Source organism: Vipera berus (assembly GCF_964194415.1).
Source record: "Vipera berus genome assembly, chromosome: 1".
NCBI classification, from domain to species: domain Eukaryota; kingdom Metazoa; phylum Chordata; class Lepidosauria; order Squamata; family Viperidae; genus Vipera; species Vipera berus.
The window spans coordinates 350,213,023-350,239,570 of record NC_138202.1 but is presented as its reverse complement, the minus strand read 5'-3'; the positions used below and the strand labels follow the sequence as shown (position 1 = coordinate 350,239,570).

Here is a 26,548-nt window from a genome sequence, read left to right as displayed (position 1 = left end):
ACAGACGAGCTACTTTCAAAAGGGTGCCATAACTTTCCCTCTGGTCCTTCAGTCTTTTGCAGGGTGAGCGCTAGTGCTCTTTTGCTTCTGCGGTTCCCCTTTGGAAGAGGGGGGCCGACGGTGACCCAAAGTCCTGACGTGACTCACAGCGGCTGCCGGTTCTTCGGCGAGAGGCTGAAAGGACTTTTTCCAACTGCTCTTCCGGTTCCCCTGCTCGGGGCCTTCCTTGGAGGATGGATCCGACGTGCTGCGCTCTGATTTCTGACGACGGGACGGAGGGTGGGGTCGTGTGGTGTATAAAAAGAGAGCCGGGTCGGGCATGGGTTCGAGGTCTTCAAAACTGCCAAGTCGCTCGCGAGCCACAATGTCCTTGAAGGCGCCTTTGCAATGGAAAGCGCTGCTCGCCTGCCGCCGGGTGTGGGACTTCTGAGTCCTTTTTTTGGGCCTAGTCTCAGCACTGGGTTGGGGGACGGAGGGTTTCTCCGGGGGTCTCTCGGTTTGGGCCGTGCTTTTCTGCCGGGTGCCATGAAGTTTTTGTTTGGTGGAGTGAAGCTGGAAGGAGAGGTAAGCGGCCGCCTCCGTCTGTTTCTGCAGCTCCGTGTTGAGGACGGTCACTCGGTGGCTTCTCCTCTTGAGCTCTTCCAAGAATCTCCTTTCTTTGTTCCTCAGGTTGGACCGGAGGGCAGCCACTAAGCTCTCTTTATGCCTCAGCTCTTTGTGCAATTCCAAATTGTCCTTCTTTTTCTCTTTCAATTGGGCTTCCATGATTTTGCACTTTTCTTCCAGTTCCTGGTCTATTACGTCTAATGCAAGCGACAAAGGAAAGACAAAAGGAACAGATTTGAGTTCAAAATTCACCATGACCTTCGCCGTTCTCAGATAGGGATTGACAATCTCTGGAAGTGAATGCAGGTGGTCCTTGACTTATGACCACTTGCTTAGCGACCATACAAAGTTACAACGGCACTGAAAAAAAGTGACTCACGACTGTTTTTCACACTTAAAACCGTCGCAGCATCCTGGGGTGACATGATCAAAATTCAGACACTTGCCAACAGGCATGTACTTATGACGCTTGCAATGTACCGGGGTCATGGGATCACCTTTTGCGACTTTCTGACAAGAAAAAGTCATAGAGGAAATCCAGATTCACTTAACAACTGTGTTACTAATTTTACGACTGCAGTGATTCGCTTAACAACTGTCCTTTTTATCAACAGAAATTTTGGGCTCAGTTGTGGTCATAGGTTGAGGACTACCTGCAGATCAGGGGTCTCCAACCTTGGCAACTTTAAGACTTGTGGACTTCAACTCCCAGAAATTCTGGGAGTTGAAGTCCACAAGTCTTAAAGTTGCCAAGGTTGGGGGGGCTCTGCTATAGATATTGTATTTTTATTGTATTGCCCTGTACACCGCCCTGAGTCCTTCGGGAGAAGGGCGGTATAGAAATTAAATAAAATAAATAAATAAATAAATAATAGATAACAGTCACCTTCAGGATTAGAGACTGGTGTGGAGCTCTACCCAACTGTGGCAAGAAGGTCATAAAATGGGGCAAAATTCACTTAACTGTCTCACTTAGCAACGAAGATTTTTTTTTAAATTTTAATTCCATTTATATCCCGCCCTTCTCTGAAGACTCAGGGCGGCTTACAAGCTTAGCAGTAGCCTTCATTCTATGTATATACCTGCTTATTAGGGCTTATTTGGGCTTATTAGATGTTGGGCTCCATTGTGATTGCAAGTCGAGAACTACCTGTAATTGTAACTAAAGGTTGAACTGTGCGGTCCTGAGCTTGGTTGATGTAACTGATGAAGTTACCTAGTTGTAAAATGAAATGTCTGCAAGAAAACAACAAAGCTCAAAGAGCACCACACTTTGGTGTTGATATAAGGAAAGGAAAGGTCTTCAAAATTTAATATTGAAAGAGAAATTTAAAATTAAATTTGCTGCAGTGGAAACTTATTGCCTGGACAAACAAGCTTACCAAAAACTATAATGGCTGGGAAACAGGAAATGATAGCATAAAGGCAGGGTGTAAGATAAATACGTAGGCAAAAATTAGCTGGGTCTTAGAGTGGGAAAGCTATAAAAACATCTGTAAGAGCAAATGGCTAGCCAGGAAAACTTAACTAAACTGAAAAACAGGAAAGAACCTATTGTTCTACGGGGCCCAGAACTCAAACCAACAATTGAATATGTCTAATATTTTATTTACTTTGGCCACCTAATGAGAAGGAAGGACTCACTGGAGAAGAGCCTAATGCTGGGAAAGATTGAGGGCAAGAGAAGAAGGGGACGACAGAGAATGAGGTGGCTGGGTGGAGTCACTGAAGCAGTAGGCGTGAGCTTAAATGGACTCCAGAAGATGGTAGAGGACAGGAAGGCCTGGAGGAACGTTGTCCATGGGGTCGCGATGGGTCGGACATGACTTCACAACTAACAACAACAATATTTTATATTATTAATGTACATGTGATGTATGATTTAGTATGTAGCAGGAAATAGGTAGGAGGTGGTCAGAAAGAGTGTAACCTCATAGTACCTCAGTCAATGGGGAAAGAGGAGGGATGTGGCGGCAGGGACAGGGCTGTATAAAGAAGGAAATATTTTGGGTTGAAACTTTGGAGAGAACCAAGCTTTATAGCTTCTCTCCCCACTTATTGCAATAAACGAAACAAAAGGCCTTCACTGTGTCTTGACTGGTTATTGGTCAGGCGAACTTGCCTCTGGTCATGAAGGAAAGTTGCCAGGAGCACATAACAGTGTGACAACATTTTCTGGGATCATAATTGAATGATGGCGTGCAACTGCAAGCAGCCTGAAGTCTCATGAATTTCTAAAAGCTCATGAGATTTTTGCCATCTTGCCCTGCATTTGTCGTTGTGAATGCTGAAATCCAACATGAAAAATGGTCAGTTGTTTTAAATATTCTTGTGTGAAAGCTCACATGAACTTTGAGCATTCCAGTAATATCTCCCTTGAATTTGGTGTAATCCTATAGTATTTTGCAAGATCTCAACCTTCCTGCACAAATCTTCACAAGAACTTAACTACGGTGAGACTATCGAACCTTTTAGCCATTTTTAAAAGATTCACATATATGTATTAAATAAAAAACACAATAGATTAAGGTACTGTTTAAATGTACAGTTATTTTGCTCTTGGACTAAGGAATGAATGCATTTTGGGAAATTTCAGTATTTGCTTCTTAAGATTTGGTATCTAGAGTAGGATAGGAAATCCGAATTTCAAATGGATTGCACATTTCATTCTGCATTCAAAAATTAGCAATTTAAGGAGATTAGTAATCCAAACCATGTCCATGTATGTGCACAGACACACACAGACACAGACACACACACAGACACACACACACACAATTATCCCATCAAAGATCATGAACACCCAGACTACTAAGAAAGTAGACAATCTGTTTGAACTATCTAAAATTTCACCTAGGACATTTTGTGGTTGATTTCCATAAGCTTTCCTAATTAAAAATGGATTTTTAAAAAAATCATATGATCTAAACTCAACCTTTTAAAATGGTTCCTTGATAAAATTTTCCTCTTTGTAGCAGTGTTGTTGATAATCCTCCATTTCCCCCCTCTCCTTTAAAAAAAACAATTTGGAAGTCCTTTTAAGCCTATTTAGAAGTAGAGCCTCCCTCTTAATTCCCAATCATTTAAATCAGGGGTCTGGAATTTAAAGCCCCACAAATCATAAAGTTGCCAAGGTTGGAGACTCCCAGATTTAAAGACAGCTGTAGCCAAACCAGAAAAAGTGCTCTATGTATGTCCAAGAACTAGGCAGAGATCTATCATGCGACCTTTTTTCATTTTTAAAAAAGGCTTTCTAATGCACAAGCCAAATTTCTGGATTTATATCCGTGCCACAAAATTTACCATTGCTCAAACCTGCCCAAATGGTGTTCCAGTCTATATCTTCCCTTTTTCCTTCCTTAACATATTCTTCACCCAACCCACTTAATGACATCATTTCTTCACTTATGACATAGGGACCCGTAAAAGAATGGTTTCAACGGTTGTACAAAGACACTTTTCACGGTGTCAGAAGAAAACAGTCAAGAAAGGCCCAGAACAAATGATGTAGGTTAAGAAACCACAGAGCTGTTAATGCTGGAAGATGAAAAATTCCCGAGGGAAGGCTGGTGGAGTGAGTCAGCCATTTCCATAGATGTCAGCAAAACAATAAATATGCTAATTCATCCTTTATCCTCCTCTCTCTTTAAGCCTAGCAGGGCCACTTCCACTGAAGAACTTAGAAAATGCTGAGTCTTTCTGTCATCATATGCCCAGGATACTGTAACGAATAACAGAGTTGGAAGGGATCTTGGAGGTCTTCTAGTCTAGTCTTCTAAGGGTCAACCTATTCTCCAAGGCACCGACAACTTCTGGAGGCAAGCCATTCCATTGATCAATTGTTCTCACTGTCAGAAAATTTCTCCTGATTTCTAGGTTGCTTCTCCCTTTTATTAGTTTCCATCCATTGATTCTTGTTCTGCCTTCAGGCACTCTGGAGAATAGATTTTACCCCCACTCTTCTTTGTGGCAGCTCCTTAGATACTGGAACACTGCTATCATGTCGCCCATAGTTCCAGCAACCCTTCTTGATGTGTTTTTGCTTCCAGTCCTCTAATCATCTTTGTTGCTCTTCTCTGCACTCTTTCTAGCATCTTAACATCTTTTTTATATAGTGGCAATCAAAACTGGAGGCAATATTCCAAGTATGGCCTTACAAAGTCATTATAAAGTGGTACTAACATTCACGTGATCTCTATTCTATCCATATATAGATTCTGTCTACGTATGTTCTGGAGAATGGGCTTCAGCACAAGTCCAAAAGCTTGGAAGACTAAACCTCTGGTCCCGGTAACTGACTCAGATTAGATCCTGAACTACTATCCTGGAACATATATTTGCTTTCATTTGATTCTTTCCCTCTATTAATGCAACTTAGGACTGCATTGGCTTATTTGGCAGCTGCAGTACATTGCTGGCTCATATTTAAGCAGTTGTCCACTAGAACCCCAAGCACCTTCTCACAGTTAGTACTATTAAACCAGGTACCTACTACTGAGACGGGTACAGAAGCTTGAAGAATGGAATCTCGAGGATCAGAAATTTGTGGTGACAATCTAAAATCTAGTTTCTACCACTTCTGGAAGTCAGCAACCTAGATCTAAGGAGAAACTTCCTAACAGTGAGAACAATTCACCAGTGGAACCGGCTTGCTTTCAGACGTTGTGGCTACTCCATCACTGGAGGCTTTTAAGAAGAGGTTGGACAGCCAGTTATCTGGAATGGTAGAGGGTCTATTGCTTGAACAGGGGGTTGGATTAGAAGACCTCCAAGGTCCCTTTCAACTCTGTCATTCTGTTGTGTTCTGTTCTGACCCAAGAAGCTAAAAAGAAGATGGCAAGGCGGTACCAGCTGGATATGTTTTTATGAGCCAGGCGTGGCCAGAGATGGCTTCCTTGGGAAGCTGCGGTTTGTCTTGCTAGGACTGTCTTCCATCAGCATTCCATTCCCATTAGACTATCTGATGCTCTCCACACCTCCTTTGCTGCACTAACAGCCTCACCTTTTGCCCCGAGGCTGAGGGCGGAACCTGGCATGGCCAAGTAAAACCTGGACTTTGTGGAGAGCAGTTGAAACCACGAGACCCCATTGTTCAGATCTTCCAAATCTCATTAGCCTTGATTTCTGATTTGATTTTTTTACTTCTTGCAACAGAAAGCAGAAATATACAATAGGAAGGTGCAGGGCGGTGTCTCTCAATTTTAGCGACTTTAAGATGCCTGGGCTTCAACCCGTAGAATTCTCCAGCCAGCCAGTGGAAGTCCACGTGTCTTAAAGTTGCCAAGCTTGAGAAACCCTGTCTGGGGCTTCATTGCGGTCTTTTGAAGCTTTGGGCATGGTATCCAAGTTGTAATTTCTTCTGACTCATGAGAAGAAAAAAAATATGACTGACTACATGACCGGAGGGTTTACCGTTTCATGAAATGTAATTTGAAAATAATGCAAATGTAAAGGAAATGGAATTCAGTTTTTTTTGTTTTTTGTTTTGCTCTGAGCTGCTCCCTGTTTGTTTGGAGAGCAAGAGAGAGAGAGACATCTGTTCTGGATGGTTGCCCACCTTGAAAAAGAGGTTTGCAATTAAGAATCTTCCTGCATCTGGCACTGACACGAGAGCTGTGTAGAACTATGGGGTTCATGCACACGTGTGTGCATGAATGATTTTATTGCAGCTTTGGCTGATAAATCTGGGACCTCTTTACCTGGAAGAGGCAACATCTTGCTTCAATACAGGTAGTCCTCAATTTACAACAGTTCATTTAGTGACCATTCAAATTTACAGTGGCCCTGAAAAAAGTGGCCTTTTTCACACTTACGACTCCATGTTCATATGATCAAAATTCAGACGCTTGGGCAACTGGTTCAGATTTAGGACAGCTGTAGTGTCCCAGGGTCACATGATCCCCTTTTGCGTCCTTCTGACAAGCAAAGTCAATGGGGAAGCCAGATTCACTTAGCAACCATGTCACTAACTGAACAACTGCAGGGATTCACTTAACAATTATGGCAAAAGAGAAGGTAAAATGGGGTAAAATTCACTTAACAAATGTCTCACTTAACAACAGAAATTTTGGGCTTCAGTGTGGTCATAAGTGGAAGACTACACCTTTAGGTCGGTAACCTGAACTACAGAGTGTTTTTTGTAGGATAGCCCTTGAATACATCTACCGTGTTTCCCTGAAAATAAGAACCAACCGAAAAATAAGCCCTAGCGTGATTTTTCAGGATGCTCATAATATAAGCCCCACCCCAGAAATAAGCCCCGCTTAAGATGGTCAGCCACACGGATGCATTTAGTACCATATTTCTCTGAATATAAGCCCTAACCGGAAAATAAGCCCTAATGCGTCTTTTGGAGCCAAAAATAAGACCCAGTTTTATTTTCAGGGAAACACGAGTAGAAATATTTTGAAACAAATGACCACTGAAGGTGAACCAAGTTTCCTTCTTCCTCTAGTTTGAAAATACTGATTTAATTTCTTTGTTATATCTGTTATGATTTCAGGTCTATTTGAATGGATGTTTGATTGTCTTGTTGTACTGTCAGCCATCCAGAGCCATTAAGGGATTGAACAGTTTATAAATCTTGCAAATGAATCCACGAATGAATAAATAAATATGCTGTTAACAAAACTTAATTTTGTTTGTTTTTCTTTTGACAGGAAGATATGTTTTTGGACTCTGCTTACGAATGCTGCACTGGTTGAGTCAAGATATTTATTCTTCCTTGGAAGAAAAGTAATAAGAATAATACAAATGATTTATTTATTTACATATGGCATTTATAAGGCTAATCAGCTCAGACAAATGTGACTTTGGATGATATACATCCATAGAAAAAGAGCATGAAAGTAAATACAGTTAAAATTACAACTATTAAGATGATTGGAAACTCTCAGTTTGGTGTCCTTGGTTGTTTGCTTGCAGATGTTTCATTACCCAACTGGATAACATCAGCAGCGCTAGTGGCTGTGGGCTTTGCCTCCTGTTTATATACCATAGCTTTTGTATGCTTCCTGAAGTGGATCATAGAGCTGGTCTAACTTTTTTCTACTATATTACTACAGCAGGAGGGAAGATCCTGAGATGATTCTGAAGGCTGCAAGGCCAGCTTGCTTAGGCTTTCCAGACTAGGTCACAATTTCACAAAATAACATGAAACTAAACCAAATCAGCCGCTGGAACAGGACAATGTTCAACTGGGAACCTTCCAAGTCTGGAAGATGCTATGAGGAAAGAGGCCACCTGACCAATATCACACATGCCTGGTCATTTGGCACCCTCTAATGGCAGAAAAGAGGGATGCGGTGGCTCAGTGGGTTAGGACGCTGAGCTTGTCGATCAGAAGGTCGGCAGTTTGGCGGGTCGAATCCCGAGTGCCGCGTAACAGAGTGAGCGCCTGTTACTCGTCCCAGCTTCTGCCAACCTAGCAGTTCGAAAGCACGTAAAAATGCAAGTAGAAAAATAGGGACCACTACGGTGGGAAGGTAACAGCGTTCCGTGCGCCTTTGGCGTCTAGTCATGCCGGCCACATGACCACGGAGACGTCCTCGGACAAGCTGGCTCTTCGGCTTTGAAACGGAGATGAGCACCGGCCCCTAGAGTCGGAAACGACTAGCACACATGTGCGGGGGAACCTTTACCTTTACCTTTAATGGCAGAAAGTGAAGAGGAAAGAGCCTCTTGTTGCAGGTGAAGAAGGAGAGTGCAAAACTTGGGTTGAAACTTAACATTAAGAAAACCAAGATCATGGCATCTGGCCCTCTCAATTCCTGGCAAATAGATGGGGAAGAAATGGAGGTAGTGACAGATTTTATTGTCCTGGGCTCCAAGATCACCGCAGATGGGGACTGTAGCCAAGAAATTAAAAGACGCTTGCTCCTGGAGAGGAAAGCCATGGCAAATCTAGACAGCACGCTAAAAAGCAGAGACATCACCCTGCCAACAAAAGTGCGTATAGTCAAGGCTATGGTCTTCCCAGTTGCAATGTATGGCAGTGAAAGCTGGACCATAAGAAAGGCTGAGCGCCAAAGAATTGAAGCCTTTGAACTATGGTGCTGGAGAAGACTCCTGCGCGTCCCTTGGACTGCAAGGCGATCAAACCGGTCAGTCCTAGAGGAGATCAACCCTGACTGCTCTTTAGAAGGCCAGATCCTGAAGCTGAAACTCAAATACTTTGGCCACCTAATGAGAAGGAAGGACTCACTGGAGAAGAGCCTAATGCTGGGAAAGATTGAGGGCAAGAGAAGAAGGGGACGACAGAGAAGGAGGTGGCTGGATGGAGTCACTGAAGCAGTAGGCGTGAGCTTAAATGGACTCCAGCAGATGGTAGAGGATAGGAAGGCCTGGAGGAACGTTGTCCATAGGGTCATGATGGGTCGGACACGACTTCGCAACTAACAACAACAACACCGGCTACAATTGGAGACTTGAATGAAAGGGATCATGTAGTGGAGAAGAGAGGAAGGAGAAAGGCAATTGGGAGACTCCTGTTAACAATCCCCTTCACTCCCATTGTTCTAGTAAACTGTATTTTAAAGGAACAAAGGTTTCCCATATGCTCAGGCTGGAACTATTGTTGCTTTTGCAATTTGCTAAACACCCAAGTTCTCTCTTTTCCATCCTCACATCTACCTTGTTAGGATAAGAGGAAGTGCAGTAGACAGCTCAACTGCTAGCATAATCTCAAAGAAGAGCCATGCGATCCAATCAAACTTCAAATGCCTTTTCTACAATGGATTCAAGCCATGTGTAGATTGTAGCATACCATTCCTAGTTTATGTTTTTTTATTTCAGTGAAAAAGGAGAAATTTATCTTCTTCCTTACCTTGCTGCTTGGCTTCCAACTCTTTCACTTCAAGATCATGGGTCAATTCTAAAAGAGAAGAAGAACAAAGCAGGAAGGTTAAACGTGAGATCTCGTTTATTATTTGACAGATCAATGCAAGGGCTTGACAGACCCGCCACAACTGAAACCTCTAAATAAAACCAATCCTTGGCTCCATTTGTTGAGAAAGGTGTAATGCAAAGCTGGAACTGAAAATTGTCTGCCAAAATCCCTAAATTCTACTCTTCCCTCCCTTAACTCTCTCTCATTGTTCCCCCCAGTGTAACCAATCTGGTTCAAGCAAGATGTTTTCTTAATGGGCAGTTTGGTATGCAGCTCCCTCCTTGTTCAAGCTGGGTGACCTTGAGGCAGCATCTTGAGGAGATACAGCACTTACTTTCATTTCCCAAAGCATTCCCCTCTTCATCCCCCCACCCTACAGTTCATGACAGACTGTCGCCGTGGTAAAGCACAAGCAAACATAATGCGGCAGCTGACAGGGCTAAAAGCTGTATTGTATGTAGACCGCAACTCGATTTCAGGAGAATCCCATCCACTTTGTCTCTGACTTTGCCCATTATGGGCTTTAATTCTATCCATTGCTCATTTGGGATCTACTCATAATCCACAATTTGTGTAAAAAATAATAATTAAGAACTGGGATAATGAAATTTCAAATGTTCCTCAACATACTCAGTGGCAGGAGCCTTCCTCCATCTGGTCCAGATGTGTGCCATCCGACTCCCAGAATGCCCAGTGCTGGCTGAGGAATTCTGGGAATTGACGTTTTCACATCCACATCGTTCCAGGGACTTTTGAGTACTGTATTGAGTGAGGCTCATTCCCAAAGTGGCAGGGCCATCCCAATAATTATATTTGATCAGGTCATATAATTACTCAAATATTATGTCACTTTCCTAGTGTGAGATCTGAAAGTAAAAGGAAAGCAAAAGTAACAGAACAACACAAATCAATAAAATAAAATAAAATGTTGATGATATAGTTGCTTTGAATGCAGAAAATGGGCTTAGTCCAGCTACCAAGGAATGCCAAACAGACTTTCTTTATATTTGAAGTAAACAGTAGTTTCATTAAGACATCTACATGACATAATAACAGAGTTCCAATATTTGAATGGCTGCCACAGAAATAGTGTGTCAACCTATTGTCCAAAGCACCAGAAGGCAGGACAAGAAGCAATGTATGGAAACTAATCAAGGAGAGAAAGCAACCTAGAGCTAAGGGGAAATTTCTTGACAGTGAGAACAATTAATCAGTGGAACAACTTGCCTGCAGAAGTTGTGAATGCTCTAACACTGGAGGTTTTTAAGAAGAGATTGGACAGCCATTTGTACAAAATGGTATAGGGTCTCCTGCCTGAGCAGGGGGTTGGAAGAAGATATATATCTATATGTCATACCCAGGATGGTAATGTTGCCCATGTCCAGAGTTGCAAAGGTTTTGTGCTTTGAAATGCAAACTTTTAGGGATTCTCTTGTCTTAGTCAGGTCAGTTCTATTGGGTTTATTTAATGGGTTTAATGAAGACCTTTTCATTAAATGATTTCAGTGGTCTGTTGTAAACAGCTTTTAATTAAGAGCTTTCAATTGAGTGGTTTCCCTTTAGAGGTTTCTAAACTGTTTTTAATTAAGGGCTTTTAGTAGAGTGGTTTCCAGAAAGGGGATCATTCCCACTTTGGCATTGCAAAAATAACACTGAAACAGGACAGGCAGACATGGTGCAACTATGCATCTAATTAAATCAATCAATCAAATCAATCAGGGTGTGTTCAACAAGGGATGGTTGTCAGACCCAAACCCAGTGAGATCCAATCAAGTCCAATTCTTTGTCTTAACCTAATGGACAGAATCTTATAAAGCTATAAGAAGTGCACATTCTGTTATACCAGCTTCAGTAATAATCATGCATCTTATTCCACATAGGGAATAAGCAAATCTACTGCTGTCCAGAGGTTTTTATTAATATCTTGAGGCCCTCTAATTTTAAACACTAAAATGTTTTGGGTATTGCAGTCTATAACATCTGGACAGCACAACACTGCCTACATTTGCTGTAAACATGTCCTGGAATTAATATACATATGCACTGATTTTGAAATCAGCTTTAGTTGTGCTCAGGTCTCCTAATCTTGGAGAGATCTAGAAACCAGCAGACTTTCAATATGCCTTATATAATAATAATAATAATAATAATAATAATAATAATAATAATAATAATAACAACAACAACAACAACAACAACAACAACAACAACAACCAGTAGTGGTAGTAATAGTAGTAATCATAATAGTAATAGTAGTAACAACAACAACAACAACAATAATGTTAGAAGGGACCTTGGAAGTCATCTAGTCCAACCCCCTGCTCAGGCAAGAAACCCTATACCATTTCAGACAAATGGCTGTCCAGTCTCTTCTTAAAAACTTCCAGTGTTGGAGCATTCACAGATTCTGGAGGTAGTTTGTTCTACTGATTAATTGTTAATTACCGGTAATTAAATTAATTAATTTTCTAACTTAGAAACCTATGTATTTATTCTCAAAAGTGAGAAGTACAACATTCAAATTAAAAAGTCTGCAACTTATAATTGTTCATTTAGTGACCTTTTGAAATTGCAATGACACTGAAAAAAGTGACTTACATCCAGTCCTTGTACCAGGGTCATGCTAATTATCCAGTATGGCTTAATGTTTCGGGCAAATATGCATATTTGTTTATAATGTTTTAAAACACCAAGCCACCCAGAAATTAATCCAACTATGCAGAAACAAGCCACCAAAAGTTAGAACTGATTAAATTATCCACCAGACTGTCAAAGCTTCCCCTCTCTTTGCTAGCTTTCTTGTGAAACTGACAAACAAGCCCAGGCACACAGCAGGAAACTTCTGACAATGAGATAGGATTAGGAAGGTTTCAAGTCTACAAGTAATTGGGTACTAAATATGAGAAATGAAATCTTGTACCCAAAACGACAAATGTAATCAACCAAGTGTGAATGCTAGCCTTTTGAAAGAAATCACATAGATTGACATGTTGCACAAAGAGACCCTTTTATATAAAGATCTGAAGCAGGCACAGCAGTGCCTGCATTTTTTTGCATTGCATGAGAAAAGTACATCTTCCTTCCCCTCTCCTTACCACTTTCTATAGACGGACGATTGAGAGCATCCTGTCATATTGCATTACAGTCTGGTTTGGAAGCATCCCTGCTTCAGACAGGAAGGCGGTGCAGAAAGTGGTGAGGATGGCAGAAAAAATTATTGGCAGTTCACTCCTTTCCATCCAGGACATGGCACATAAGCATTGCTTGAGCAGGGTCCCCAGGATTGTCTGGGACACTACACATCCTCTTCACGTCCTGTTTTCCTTGTTACCTTTCGGGAGGAGGTTTCATGGTATCCGAAGCAGAACATCCAGATTCAGTCACAGTTTTGTTCCATACAGCATCAGCCTTGTGAACTCTCAAAATTCCTCTCTCCGCTATGTATTCAAAATGGACAGTGATTAATATATATATATATATATATATATATATATATATATATATATATATATATATATATATATATATATGTGTGTGTGTGTGTGTGTGTGTGTGTGTGTGTGTGTGTGTGTGTGTCTGGGTGTGTGTGTGTGTGTGTGTGTGTCTGGGTGTCTGGGTGTATATGTATGTATGTATGTATATAGTATGTATATAGTATGTGTATATGTGTATTATGCATGGGTATGGGTAAATATATACTTTCCTTTGAGAGCAGGCAACAGAATTTCATTTTTAATGTGTGCCAGTGTGCTCACAATAAAAAATGACAGTAAAGGTTATCTTATCTTATCCAGGGCACTTGATGTGGCCCTTCTGCAGAAATAAACAGTTGAAAATCACCTTCCTTATTCCACTATGGTTTATTGGCTATTCACACTGAGAAAACAGAACTCAGCTTAGGCTACAGCCAGCAGTGTGTATGAAGTGATTACGTTCATATGCATATGAATGCATATGCATATGCATATGTATGCATATACGTATGTACGTATGTATACCCCACTTGTATTATTTTTACAAATAACTCAAGGTGGTGAACATATCCAACACACCTTCCTCCTCCTCTTTTCCCCACAGTAACAACTCTGTATGTGGGATTGAGCCAAGAGAGAGGGGCTGGTCCAAGCTGGCTCAGCTGGCTTTCATGGCTAAGATGGGATTTGAACTCACAGTCTTTTGCTTTCTAGCCTGATGCCTTAATCACTAGACCAAGGCTCTTCAAACTTGGCAAGTTTAAGACTTGTGGACTTCAACTCCCAGAAATCCTCAGCCAGTGTGCCTGGCTGAGGAATTCTGGTAGTTGAAGCCCACAAGTTGTAAAAGGGCCAAGTTTGAAGACCCCTGGACTAGTGATTAAGTCTTATGAAGTCTTGTGGACTTCAACTCCCAGAATTCCTCAGCCAGCCCTGATGATTGAACACAAAGGTGGGATAGACTTGGAAGTCCAAAGATCTCCAACAGCTAGTCAAGCTCAAGTATCATCATAACTCTGACCTAAAGGCTGTAATAAAGGTTTGGTGATATGTTATTATAAGGTACTAGTGGGTCTTCAAACTTGGCAACTTTAAGACTTGTGGACTTCAACTCCCAGATTTTCTCAGCCAGCTGGCTGAGGAATTCTGGGAGTTGAAGTCCACAAGTCTTAAAGTTGCCAAGTTTGAAGACCCCTGTACTAGTTGGAAATCCTATGACCTTCCAGATTTTGGATTTCAGTTGAAATATAAGGTTTCCCTTGCAACTTTTGCTTTAGTTTTCAGTCTTTCCCCACACTTCCCACATTTCCTTTTTTGTTTAATTCTCTTTTTTATTAGTTTATAATATAAGATACAAAAATATAAAAAATAGTAGGAAAATAGGGGAGAGAGAAGGGAAAAGAAAAGTGTAGGGGAAAGGGGGAAAAGAGAAAAAAAGGCATTGACTTCTGACTCCCTTCGGTGAAGTAAAATAAGACAATAACACCAAACTTCAACTTTTTACTTTTGCATAATCATATAAACTAGCCATTTCTATAACAACACACCTGTCTAATTGGCAAAACCCAAAATTTATTTTATTTATTTTTATTTTAATCCCATTTATATCCCGCCCTTCTCCGAAGACTCAGGGCGGCTTACAAGCTTAGCAGTAGCCTTCATTCTATGTATATGCCTGCTTATTAGGGCTTTCACACACACACACCCCAAGCAGCATTATTACAAAGTCAGCTTAATTGTCCCCCACAATCTGGGTCCTCATTTTACCTACCTCGGAAGGATGGAAGGCTGAGTCAACCTTGAGCCTGGTGGGACTCGAACCTGCACTAATTGCAGGCAGCTGGTGTTACTTAAGGAGGCATTAGCCCACTGCTCCACCAAGGCTTTCATTTTTTTTCCACCTCAAGCACAAAGTCCAGAAGTGGTTTCCAAGTAGAAACAAAGGTAACTGTGTTTTTGTTCTTTACTCAAAGCAGTCAATTTAGCCAACTCTGCTAACTCCCCACATTTCCAAGGCCAGGAACAGCTTATTTTTTTAACGTTGTACTTTTCTTTTGAAAATCAATAAAGCTATATAAAAATAGGGCATTGACAGATTATGATTTACTGAAGAGCTGAGTTAGAAAATTCCATTTTGAAAGAAGAAGCTGCCAAAAGCTAAAAAAGCTAAAAAAGAAAAAAAAACCCATAGGATAATCATATTCTGTTTTTTAAAATAAATTTTCACACTGAGTCCAGTCTTAGCAGGGACAGTGAGGAGTCTTCAGTCCTACCTCTTAGTTAGAGGCAGTGGAATTAACCCCTATCCTCTGTTCATTCCATCTTTAGTGACCAAGTTGCCTCTGCCTTTATAAATATATTATAAATCAAGAATCTTCTCAGGGATTTTTCATCCCCAATCTTCTAACATTCTCACCAAGGCATTTAGGACTTGAAGTGAGGGCAAAACCACTTACGGCTTCTGATTCTGCAAGTGAAGGGAAAATTAACAAAACTCTGATGTTAAATTAGGCATAACTTTTCTGCCCTGGGTTGTAACAATCTGACGTGTTCTTTAAAAAGCATTGCTTTTTTTGTTCTCTCTTTTGCACAGGCTGTGAAATCTGTTTTTCCCCAGACACAAGAGGATATCTGTATTTGTAGGAAAAAAACGTTGCTAGGGAAGGCAGAAGAAAAAGAACAAAAAGCTCTGCATGACTTAGGGCAGTGGTCCCCAACCTTTCCAGCTTGGCAGAGGGGCAGGTGTGTGAGTGGCAGGCGCACATGTGTGCACGCAGTTCCATATGTGAAAGTGGTGCAGGTGCGCGCCCTCCACTTGCACAAACGGAGCTTTGTGTGCGAGCGGAAGGTGCTTTAGCAGAGGCTGCTTGTGCTCGTGTGCAAAGCTCCACTTGCAAGTGCACTCTGCTCAAGCACAGGCGTGAGTGGATCTTTGTGTGCAAGCACAAGCACCCTTCACTTGTGTAGCCCGGTTTCAAACAGGCTGCAACCCGGTAGTGGGCCACGGCCCGGGAGTTGGGGACCCCTCTCACTTGGGGTTTGTAGCTTTGTAGCCCCTTATGCATTGTACTAACTAGGGCACAGGTCTGCAACCCGCGGCTCCAGAGCCGCATGCGGCTCTTCTAGCCGTCTCCTGCGGCTCCCAGTCCTCTGCCATGTGCAGTCCAAAAAAAAAGTGGGACTAAAAAAGTTCAACCAATCAATTCAAATATGCAGGGTAGGTGCATATCTCGCCTTGGCTCCACTCTTCAGTCAAACCCTGTTCTGCGCATGTGCGCACACATGTGCACACATGCGCACACATTTTTTGCGGCTCCCAGTTTTTCCTTTTGTGAGGGAACCGGTTCCGAGTGGCTCTTTCACTGTTTCAGGTTGCTGACCCCTGAACTAGGCTAACAGATCTGAACTGTAAAAACTTTTACTACCACTAGATGGCATGAAAGAGATGCAGAGGGATCTTGCTTTGTTACCAGCTAGTGGTCAGCAAGATTTTGGCAACCTAAGATTTGGTACCTCAATTCTGTGTTGTTTTTTAAATGTCATGTGGTCTTCAACTCTCAAATTATAATATGATAAGCATCACTTGCATTATTTTGGAGGGGGTTAGAGATAGCAGATTAGATACTTAAAAACAAGAAATTAGTCCCCATGATGTGGTGAAAGTGTTCCCTTCTGCTCTTCATTTTGATCCTGAAACCTGATGTCCCATGTTATCCTTTCTTTTGTTCTAGCAGAGTCCTCAAGTTTTACTACTAACCTGCAGTATGGCTCTTTGATCATTTCAGCCACTCTCTGAGAGTGTCTATGCTAGCTTGGAATTCTTGGAGTTGTAGTTCTATTGGACTATTATTTATTGATAACTTGCTTTCCTACCCAATTGAGCACTCATGGCAGAGAAGAATTTAACTGGAGAGTAACAAATTGGGCAAGGAAGGTTAGTTGATATCCCAAATACTTTTAATTCCTTCGCTGGACTGACACCTTGCATTAATTCTAAGCGATGGGCTGGTATGACTGTGGGTTATTGAATAAATAATTACTGGCTGGTATTCACAATTCTTTGAGCCAGCAACTATGGTTCATACCAGAGATCAGTTTCACCCCAAATGCTAAGCTATAAGTTACCAAAGAAATTATGAACATACTATAAACTCAGCTTTCATGATAAGTAGTTTGGTATGTACAAAGTACATACAGAAGTACAGGCAGGATTTCGAAGAGGCAGAGGAACTAGAGATCAAATTGCCAACATACACTGGATCATGGAGAAAGCTAGAGAGTTCCAGAAAAACATCTACTTTTGCTTCATTGACTATGCTAAAGCCTTTGATTGTGTGGATCATAACAAACTGTGGCAAGTTCTTAAAGAGATGGGCGTACCAGACCATCTTATTTGTCTCTTGAGAAACCTATATGTGGGCCAAGAAGCAACAGTGAGAACTGGACACGGAACCACTGATTGGTTCAAAATTGGGAAAGGAGTCCGGCAAGGCTGTATACTGTCGCCCTGCCTATTTAACTTATATGCAGAGCACATCATGAGAAAGGCAGGGCTAGATGAATCAAAAGTTGGAATTAAGATTGCCGGAAGAAATATCAACAACCTAAGATATGCAGATGATACCACTCTAATGGCAGAAAGTGAAGAAGAACTAAAGAGCCTCTTGTTGCGAGTGAAGAAGGAGAGTGCAAAACTTGGGTTGAAACTTAACATTAAGAAAACCAAGATCATGGCATCTGGCCCTCTCAATTCCTGGCAAATAGATGGGGAAGAAATGGGGGTAGTGACAGATTTTATTTTCCTGGGCTCCAAGATCACTGCAGATGGGGACTGTAGCCAAGAAATTAAAAGACGCTTGCTCCTGGGGAGGAAAGCCATGGCAAATCTAGACAGCACACTAAAAAGCAGAGACATCACCCTGTCAACAAAAGTGCGTATAGTCAAGGCTATGGTCTTCCCAGTTGCAATGTATGGCAGTGAAAGTTGGACCATAAGAAAGGCTGAGCGCCAAAGAATTGAGGCCTTGGAACTATGGTGCTGGAGAAGACTCCTGTGAGTCCCTTGGACTGCAAGGCAATCAAACCGGTCAGTCCTAGAGGAGATCAACCCTGACTGCTCTTTAGAAGGCCAGATCCTGAAGCTAAAACTCAAATACTTTGGCCACCTAATGAGAAGAAAGGACTCACTGGAGAAGAGCCTAATGCTTGGAAAGGTTGAGGGCAATAGAAGAAGGGGACGACAGAGAATGAGGTGGCTGGATGGAGTCACTGAAGCAGTAGGCATGAGCTGAAATGGACACCAGAAGATGGTAGAGGACAGGAAGGCCTGGAGGAACATTGTCCATGGGGTCGCGATGGGTTGGACACGACTTTGCAGCTAACAACAACAGGTTTGGTATGTACATTATTTGATGTACCCTTTCCAGAGAATATGAGCAGCTTCTTCTGAAATACAGAACATAGAATAACAGCTTGGAGGAGGCCTTAGAGGTTTTCTAGTCCTGCCCCTGCTGAAATGGGGAGCCTATATCATTTTAGACAAATGGCTATCCACTCTTCTTGAAAAGTGATGGAGCACCCACAGCTTCTGAAGGCAAGTCGTTCCACTGATTAATTGCCCTAAATTATCAGGAATTTTTTCCTTAGTTCTAGGTTGCTTCTCTCTTTGATAAGCTTCTACCTGTTACTTCTTGTCCAGCCCCCTTTGGAGAATAGGCTGGCCCCTTTTCTCTGTGACAGTCCCTCAAATGTTGGAAGACTGCTAGTATCTCACCCCAGTCCTTCTCTTTGTTAGGCTAGACATACTTCGTTCCTGCAACCATTCATCGAACGATTAGAGCAAGTCTTCACAGTTTTATTTGTTCCTAAAATATCAAGTGCCCCAATTGTTTTCTGGTGGAAAAACAGTCTTGTGATTCATGAGCCAAAACTTTCATTTTTCTTTGTTCGGGGGCAACAATTAATGCACACTAATTACCCCACTGAGACTGCATCGTCTAGACTCATCCAGCATCTTAAGAAATAATGGGATAAAAAGAAATAGTAAAGCAAGAATTTTCTGCATCTCTTTATGGAGAATGGGAGCTGAGCCAAATTCCTTCCTGCAAATGTCAGATTAAAGTGCACCAAAAGACTCATTCCAACATGGGTTAGCAGCACTTTTACCCGTGTAATACAGGTAGCTGGAGATATCAAACAATAAAAAGCTAGGTGCCATGGTAATCGGTGCATTTATTTTGTTCTTTGTTTGGAGGATTGTGTAAACAGGGTCGCTTCTGTCTGACTGTTGGTGCAATATCTCTCAGAAGACTGAACAGAATTCAGGGAGTCCTTAATTTACAATCATTGATTGAGCAACTGTTCAAAATTATGATGGTGCTGAAAAACGTGACTTAAAAACCAGTCCTCACATTTACCAGCATCTCTATGGTCATTGGTGTGTGCTTATAGACCTGTGTCTAAATCCATGTGTTTTCCTTCTGCATCTTTGTACTTAGGATATGATAAGTTTCTGGGCCCTATTGGATCCCTCTTTATTCTTCAGACTTTCTCTGGGAATACCTATCTCATTTTCTGGGTGTGTAAGATGTAGAGTATGAGATATCTCCCGTATATAGCCCTTGTTCACCACCATTTTGGCCACCTAATGAGAAGGAAGGAATCACTGGAGCCTAATGCTGGGAAAGATTGAGGGCAAGAGAAGAAGGGGACGACAGAGAACGAGGTGGCTGGATGGAGTCACTGAAGCAGTAGGTGTGAGCTTAAAATGGACTCCAGAAAATGGCGGAGGACAGGAAGGCCTGGAGGAATGTTGTCCATGGGGTCGCGATGGGTTGGACACGACTTTGCAGCTAACAACAATAACAACAACAACAGTACACAGGATCTAAGTAGTCTGATCTAGTCAAATTTCTCTAGATGCAGCTTTGGTAGCACACTATCAAGCTAACTCTCCAAGTATCTGGGGCGTGGGCCAGGAGGAAGGCCTTTTCAGAGATGGCCCTAATATTCAGTTGTATGTCCTCCCCCTGAAGGTACCTTTAGTTTCATCCTTCCCTGCTTTTTCAAGGCCCTTAAGATCATCTTATTCAAATGCACCAGTTAATTTGTGTCAGCTGTTATTAAATTCTGTTAATTATTTATTACTTATTCTTATTGGTTTTATTTTTCCTCTACTGAAGACAGCCCAGAGTCTTAACTGATTGGTACCATTGACAAAATCAATCAATCAATCAATCAGTCAATCAATCATCCATCAATCAATCCATCAATGAAGGGATTGGCAGTTACTGCAGCCCGACTCATTTTCTTCAGGAAGTGGCTAGATTAGAAAATCATGAAACTTTGCACATTATATGTATTGTGCATGTTGTGGTGAGATGGGTGGCAAACAAATTGAAATAAATAAATAAATGGCAACATTGTGCAATATCTCTAACTTATGACCACAGTTGAGCCCAAATTTTCTGCTATTGAGCGAGACATTCGTTAAGTGAGTTTTGCCCTTGTAAAGTGTTTAGTAATGTGGTGGTTAAGTGAAACTGGATTCCCCATTGTTAAGTGAATCTGGCTCGTCAGAAGGTGGCCAAAGAGGATCACACGACACTGCAACTGTCCTAAATATCTAATTTTTATGTATTGCCCTGTTCACCGCCCTGAGTCTCTTGAGAGAAGGGCGGTATATAAATTAAATTAATAAATAAATAAATAATAAATAAATAAATAAATAAATAAATATAAGCCAGTTGCCAAGCGACTGAATTTTGATCACGTGACTACAGGGATCTTGCAACAGTCGTAAGTGTGAAAAATGGCCATAAGTCACTTTTTTTCAGTGCCGTTGTAACTTCAGATGGTCACTAAACAAATGGTTTTAAGTTGAGGACTACCTGTATAAGGCTATATCCTGTATTATCGGTAGGCCTGCCTTGAGTTGCCTGCTTCAGCCAATCAGCTCCGAGCTAGTCAGCTTTGCTCTGCCTGATTTGGCAGCGAGTTCAGTGGTGGAAAATCTGCTTTATTTCAGCAACCCTTTTTGTCCAGCTCATTTACTTGCAGGACTAGGTAGGAAAAAGGCACAACTGTAGAAACAGATGTACTTTTAAAAGGGTTTTGAAATTGTGTCAGCTTTGCTGGCCGTTGCCTTTTGCTTTAATCTTCCCCATCAGGTTTAACCCTCCCAGCTGACTTTCCCTTAGAGTCACTGGTCTGTTATGACAAGGATTGGCAGCCTGTTGCCCATAATTTACCAATGTACTCCTCCTCCTCCTCCTCCCCTCCCCCCATTACTACTGAATTTTAGCAGAAACTTTGGCTGAATTTTGTTGCTGTGATCTTTTGTTTGTGTTGTTCCTCCTTGCCCCCAGGGGCTTTTCTTTTTTTTTAAAGTAAAACTAGGAGCAGAAAACTTAGGGAGCCAAATGGTTCTAATATAGGTAGTCCTCGAGTTACGAGTGTAATGGAGCTTGCCCATTCCACTCATAACTTGAAAACTCGTACAGTGAATCTCGTACCTTGAACGATACCACTCCCTTGCTCATTAAAACGCATGTGGCTCTTTAAGTGAACATGAGGTATCTTGGTGGGGAAAGCCATGGAGGGCCTAGTGATGGAACAGGCCCCCAAGGCCTCCCCGACCCACTAAGATACCTCATGCTTCCCCCTGCCTTCCTGCTGCGCCGGACTCACCTTGAAAAGATCCGTTTCCTCTCTTCTGCGGTTCCCGCTGCCACCTGGATCTGAAGCCGGGGGACACTTCTGCACCCCCCTGCAGCCTGATCGGGCTCCGGAGGCCTTTTCCAGGCCACTGCCACTCGAAAACGGGCTGCTGGAGGGCTACATAAGCATCCCCCGGCCTCAGATCCAGGTGGCAGTGGCCTGGAAAAGGCCTCCAGAGCCTGGATCGGACTGGGGGGAAGGCCTCGGATGCCCCAATCCAGCCTCCGGAGGCATGTGGAAGCGTCCACCAGCTTCGGTTCTATTCTCTGTTTCAGAGAACAGAGGCTAAACAACAAGCTAAAAGAAGGCAGATGACTAGCTGCCTGCAAGGAGTATAAATCCTGCCATTCCCCACCATCCAGTCACAGCTGAAGAAGCTTCTTGGATGAGAAGCGAAACGTCTTCAAGGAAAAACAAGAAAGTTCAGTTGCGTCGTGAAAAAAGTCCCTTTGGAAAAAGTGACTTATGACCAGTTTTCACACTTACGACCATTGCAGCATCCCCATGGCCACATGATCAGAATTCAGGCACTTGTCAACTGGCATGTATTTATGACAGTTGCACTGTGTTCCAGGGTCATGTGATCACCATTTGTAATCTTCCCAGCTGGCTTCTGACAAGTAAAGCCAGTGGGGGAATTTGTTGACTTGACCTAAGGCTCGCTTCGCTTAGCTGACTTTAGTAATTGACTCAACTGACTTTAATTCATTGACTTTACCTAAGATTTGCTTAAGAACTGCATGATTCCTTTAACCACTGCAGTGATTCGCTTAACAACTGTGGCAAGAAAGGTCGTAAAATGAGGCGCATCTCATTGAACAACTGCCTCACTTAGCAACAGAAATATTGAGCTCAGTTGTGGTCATAACCCGAGGAGAATTTGTACTCTGGAAACTGGCTGCCCTTGGGATATCTCTGCTGTCATTATTAAGGAGTTTCTGGCAGCTTATAAGAAATTTGAGCATCATCTTGCTTGGTATGTATGCCTTTCATGTTATGCTTTTAAATCTGTTTGATTGAGCTAGTAATAAAGCTTAAAATCCCTTGATTTTTTGCTGTGCTTTTTGTCTCTGCATCCAAAAGAACCAAATGCCTGGGCACCTGACCCCTGACCTGACCTTTGGCAAAATGGGAGCTTTTTTGCTTGTCCACAAACTTCTGGCTCCCATTCCACTGTCTATTTTGAAAAGCTAGATTTCCAAATGAATGGATGAGTCATGTTTATAAAATGTCATATGCAGAGTCTGTACAAAGACGGTGGGTTAGCACATATATATACAAACAATAGCCTCTATTTCGCTTTAGTCAACTTCTGTGCAATAAAACCTCTAAGTGGCAGAGGAGGAACACGTGCTTAAAATTTTCTCTAGTGGGTAATTTTCTTTCCTACCTCTTATTGTAATGTTTTTTTTGTTCATGTACTTAGAAGTTAACATGAGCACAAAATCTAGATCTGCCTTAAAAAATTGGAATATACAGTACCTTTGCCAAAAGGTCTTGTAGGAATAAGGTCTGGAAAATAGTATTTTCTAAGAATCATCCTGGGTCCTATTGTGGTTATCTTACCTGCTATACAAGTGGTCCTTGACTGGCACACAGGACTTAAGCAAGGCAGTTGGTAAATGTGTCACGCCTGATCTTAAAACCGTCTTTGCCATGGCAGTTGGGTAAATCAGTTGCTGAGTGAATCCCCCATTGACTTTGCTTATCAGAAGTGAGATGGAAGGTTGCAAATGGTGATCACATGACCCTGGGATGCCGCAAAATACATGCTGGTTGCCAAGCACCCAAATAATGGTCATGCGATCAGGGGCATGCTGTGGTGGTTGCAGCTGTGAGGACCAGTTATAAGTCTTTTTTTCCAGTGCCTTTGTAATTCTGGGAGTTGAAATCCACAGATCTTAAAAGTTGCCAAGGTTGGACAGCCCTGTCTTAAGGTATGTTTTTCCCTTTGTCACTTTCCTTATGGGATCTTACCTGGCTTCATCAAGGTCATCTTCATTTACAAAAGCCAGTTCAATTACTAATTAGCCCCTGGCATCTATTCTTTTCGAGATTTGTTGGGATTAACACTAGCCTGACTGTGGATCCACAGAAACAGGACTACAGAAAACATAATACATAATGTTAAGCAATATGTCAAGCCCAATGATTGAGTCACAGAGCGAAGTATCTTTGTTTTTTACTTAGAATAATATATGGGGACCTACCTAGCATCATGGGGGCCAGTTTCGGATAGTAGTAAAGGTGTTAAACCAATTTCGTGTAGTGGTGAAGGTGCTGATCCAGAAAGCAGGAGACTGTGAGTTTTAGGCCTCTTAGGCATGAAAACTGGGTGACTTTGAGCCAGTCACTGTCTCAGGCCAACCCATCTCGTAAGGTTGTTGTTATTGGGGAAAAAGGGGACAGGAAATTTAGGTATGCCCACTGCCTTGAGTTTATCAAAATGTATTAAAAAACAACGATGACAAGAGCTTCAGGCTTGACAAAACGAGGAACTTCAGTACCCTGGACAGCACTAAGCAGATTTTACTGGGTGGGAATTTACTCTCATGGAAGAAACTATTGAGAAAAGATGCTTCTCAATGCATGGAAATGGAATTGCAGAATCTCTTTAAAGCAGCCACCTCCTTTTTCAGCCTTCCGTGTGAGCCTCAAGGTCACTTAAAGATATGGCTGTCTAATGAGTTAACTGATGGCAACTTAGCCACCAGAACTCCTTTCTGATTGCAACTGCCAGAAGTGGGTAGAATTATTATTTTTAACCATTTTAAGGGGGGAAGCACAGAAACATTGTGCAAGTCTGTTAAAAATGATGAAATAAACCAGTGTTTCTCAACCTCAGCTGCTTTAAGGTGTGTGGACTTCAACTCCCAGAATTCCCCAGCCAACATGGTTGAGAAACACTGAAATAAAGCAAATCCCTAAAATTAAACAACCAATATGTGTCACATGACCTGACTATTTTCTATCTCATGCTGGCTGGGGAATTCTGGGAGTTGAAGTCCACCGGTCTTAAAGTTGCCAAGACTGGACACCGTTGCTCTAGGAATTCTGACCTGCACAAATGATGTTCTCTAGTTTCATAATGAAATGTTTGCAAGAAACCAACCAAGCTCAGAAAGCACCAAGGACCCACAATCCTGACCTGCTTCACAAGGTCTGATTAATGGACCGGGTTCTAGGACTACATAAAGAGTAAGTTAGTTTTGAAAAGAGAGTAAGAGCTCCTGGAAATTCCTGATATTTAATGTTGAAATTAAGAGCTTCAATGCCGTCTTCTCAACACTTTCAGCTCTATAGAATGCAGGCTGGTGTTTCTTTCCCTAGTTAGCTGCTGTAGCAGTAATGAAGGCATATTGAATTGAACCCATGAGTCTTAAATTGGTTGCAGTACTCCTTAACATAGTCAGGGAAAAATTAAATCCAATTGATGGGGTGTGGGAGTGTCTATACAATACATAGAAGTGTACACTAACCAAAAGGGTTGGATTTGTATAATATGTTGATCAACCCAAAACTTTGGTCAACTTTAATATTCGCCAAGGTTAGCACGTTCTGCAAATCTAACTTTCTAGGTCTTTAATTGGCAGCATATGCTGAAGATTATAACAGTTTATTGGCCAAAGCTGCAATGCTCAACAATGTCGAGAAACCAACTCCCTCTGCAGTGCAAGCCTTAGGGGGTTATTATATTAAAAACCAGAAGCCTCCCTTCTGCAGTGTAATGGTATGTGGGAATAAGCTTGGGCGAAAACAGGAAGAGTCATAGACTAGGGAATGGTCAGATAAGAGGCAGCTGAGCACACAGAAGGAATTGGGCATGGCAAGCATCTCACAGGGACCCTCCCTAGTTTCTTGGATTGTAAAGATGTGGGGGAGAGCTGTACTTTCAAACTTGCAAGATTTTCTTTAGTATAGAATAGAATAACAGAGTTGGAAGGGACCTTGAAGATCTTCTAGTCCAGGGGTAGGCAACCTTGGCTCTTTTATGACTCGTGGACTTCAACTCCCAGAATTCCTGAGCCAACCATGCTGGCTCAGGAATTCTGGGAGTTGAAGTCCACGAGTCATAAAAGAGCCAAGGTTGCCTACCCCTGTTCTAGTCCAGCCCCCTGCTATACCATTTCAGACAAATGGTTGTCCAATCTCTTCTTAAAAACCTCCAGAGTTGGAGCATTCACAACTTCTGGAGGCAGGATGTTCCACTGATTAATTGTTGCAACTATCAGGAAATTTCTTCTTAGTTCTAGGTTGCTTCTGTCCTTGATTAGTTTCCATCCATTGCTTCTTCTCCTGTCCCCAGAATAGCTTGACTCCCTCTTCTTTCTGGTAACCCCTGAGATATTGGATCACTGCTATCATGTCACCCCTAGTCCTTCTCTTCACTAAACTAGACATACTCAGTTCCAGCAACCGTTCTTTATATGTTTTAGCCTCCAGTCCCCTGATCATCCTTGTTGCTCTTCTCTGCATTCTTTCTAGAGTCTCAACATCTTTTTAATGTAATATAATAAGGGTAGAACTAGTATTTTTGGACCAGACTTGTTTGGACCAGAAGGTGACATCATCTAACTTTGGGAGACTTAAGATAGTTTATTAGTGATCTTGGTTTATTAAAGCTATGCTGAGCCACTCAGCATGGGGCTCTACCTTTTCAAGTTACTTATCAATCCGTGGAGCTGAAGCCTTCAAATCTCTGTCTCCTTGGATGACAGATGCGGGACTCACCTGTGCAGTATTTTTGTAAGCGCAGGATCTCCAGGTGCAAATCGTGGAGAAGTTTCATCTGCTCCTTTTTGAGGAAGGTGATGTGTCTTTGCACGCTTTGGATCTGATGCTCCAGGGACAAAGTCTCCATCGC

General features: G+C 42.1%; 1 protein-coding gene across 1 annotated transcript; it reads right to left on the bottom strand.

Annotated features, from left to right (window-relative positions):
- On the bottom strand, positions 1-26,548 carry CCDC92B (coiled-coil domain containing 92B). Its single transcript, XM_081346630.1, has 3 exons — positions 26,416-26,548; positions 9,431-9,478; positions 1-803 (listed from the first exon to the last, which is right to left on the bottom strand). Exons 1-3 carry the CDS (start codon positions 26,543-26,545, stop codon positions 49-51), a joined length of 933 nt encoding a protein of 310 aa, XP_081202756.1. The 5' UTR covers positions 26,546-26,548; the 3' UTR covers positions 1-48.

Bases quoted from the DNA above. Each gene is read 5' to 3' on its own strand.
- CCDC92B (XM_081346630.1), bottom strand. From the start codon at position 26,545: ATGGAGACTTTGTCCCTGGAGCATCAGATCCAAAGCGTGCAAAGACAC. The intron at 9,479-26,415 runs GTGAGTCCCGCA...CTTCTCTTTTAG, and splicing joins CTTACAAAAATACTGCACAG to AATTGACCCATGATCTTGAA. The intron at 804-9,430 runs GTAAGGAAGAAG...CGCTTGCATTAG, and splicing joins GTTGGAAGCCAAGCAGCAAG to ACGTAATAGACCAGGAACTG.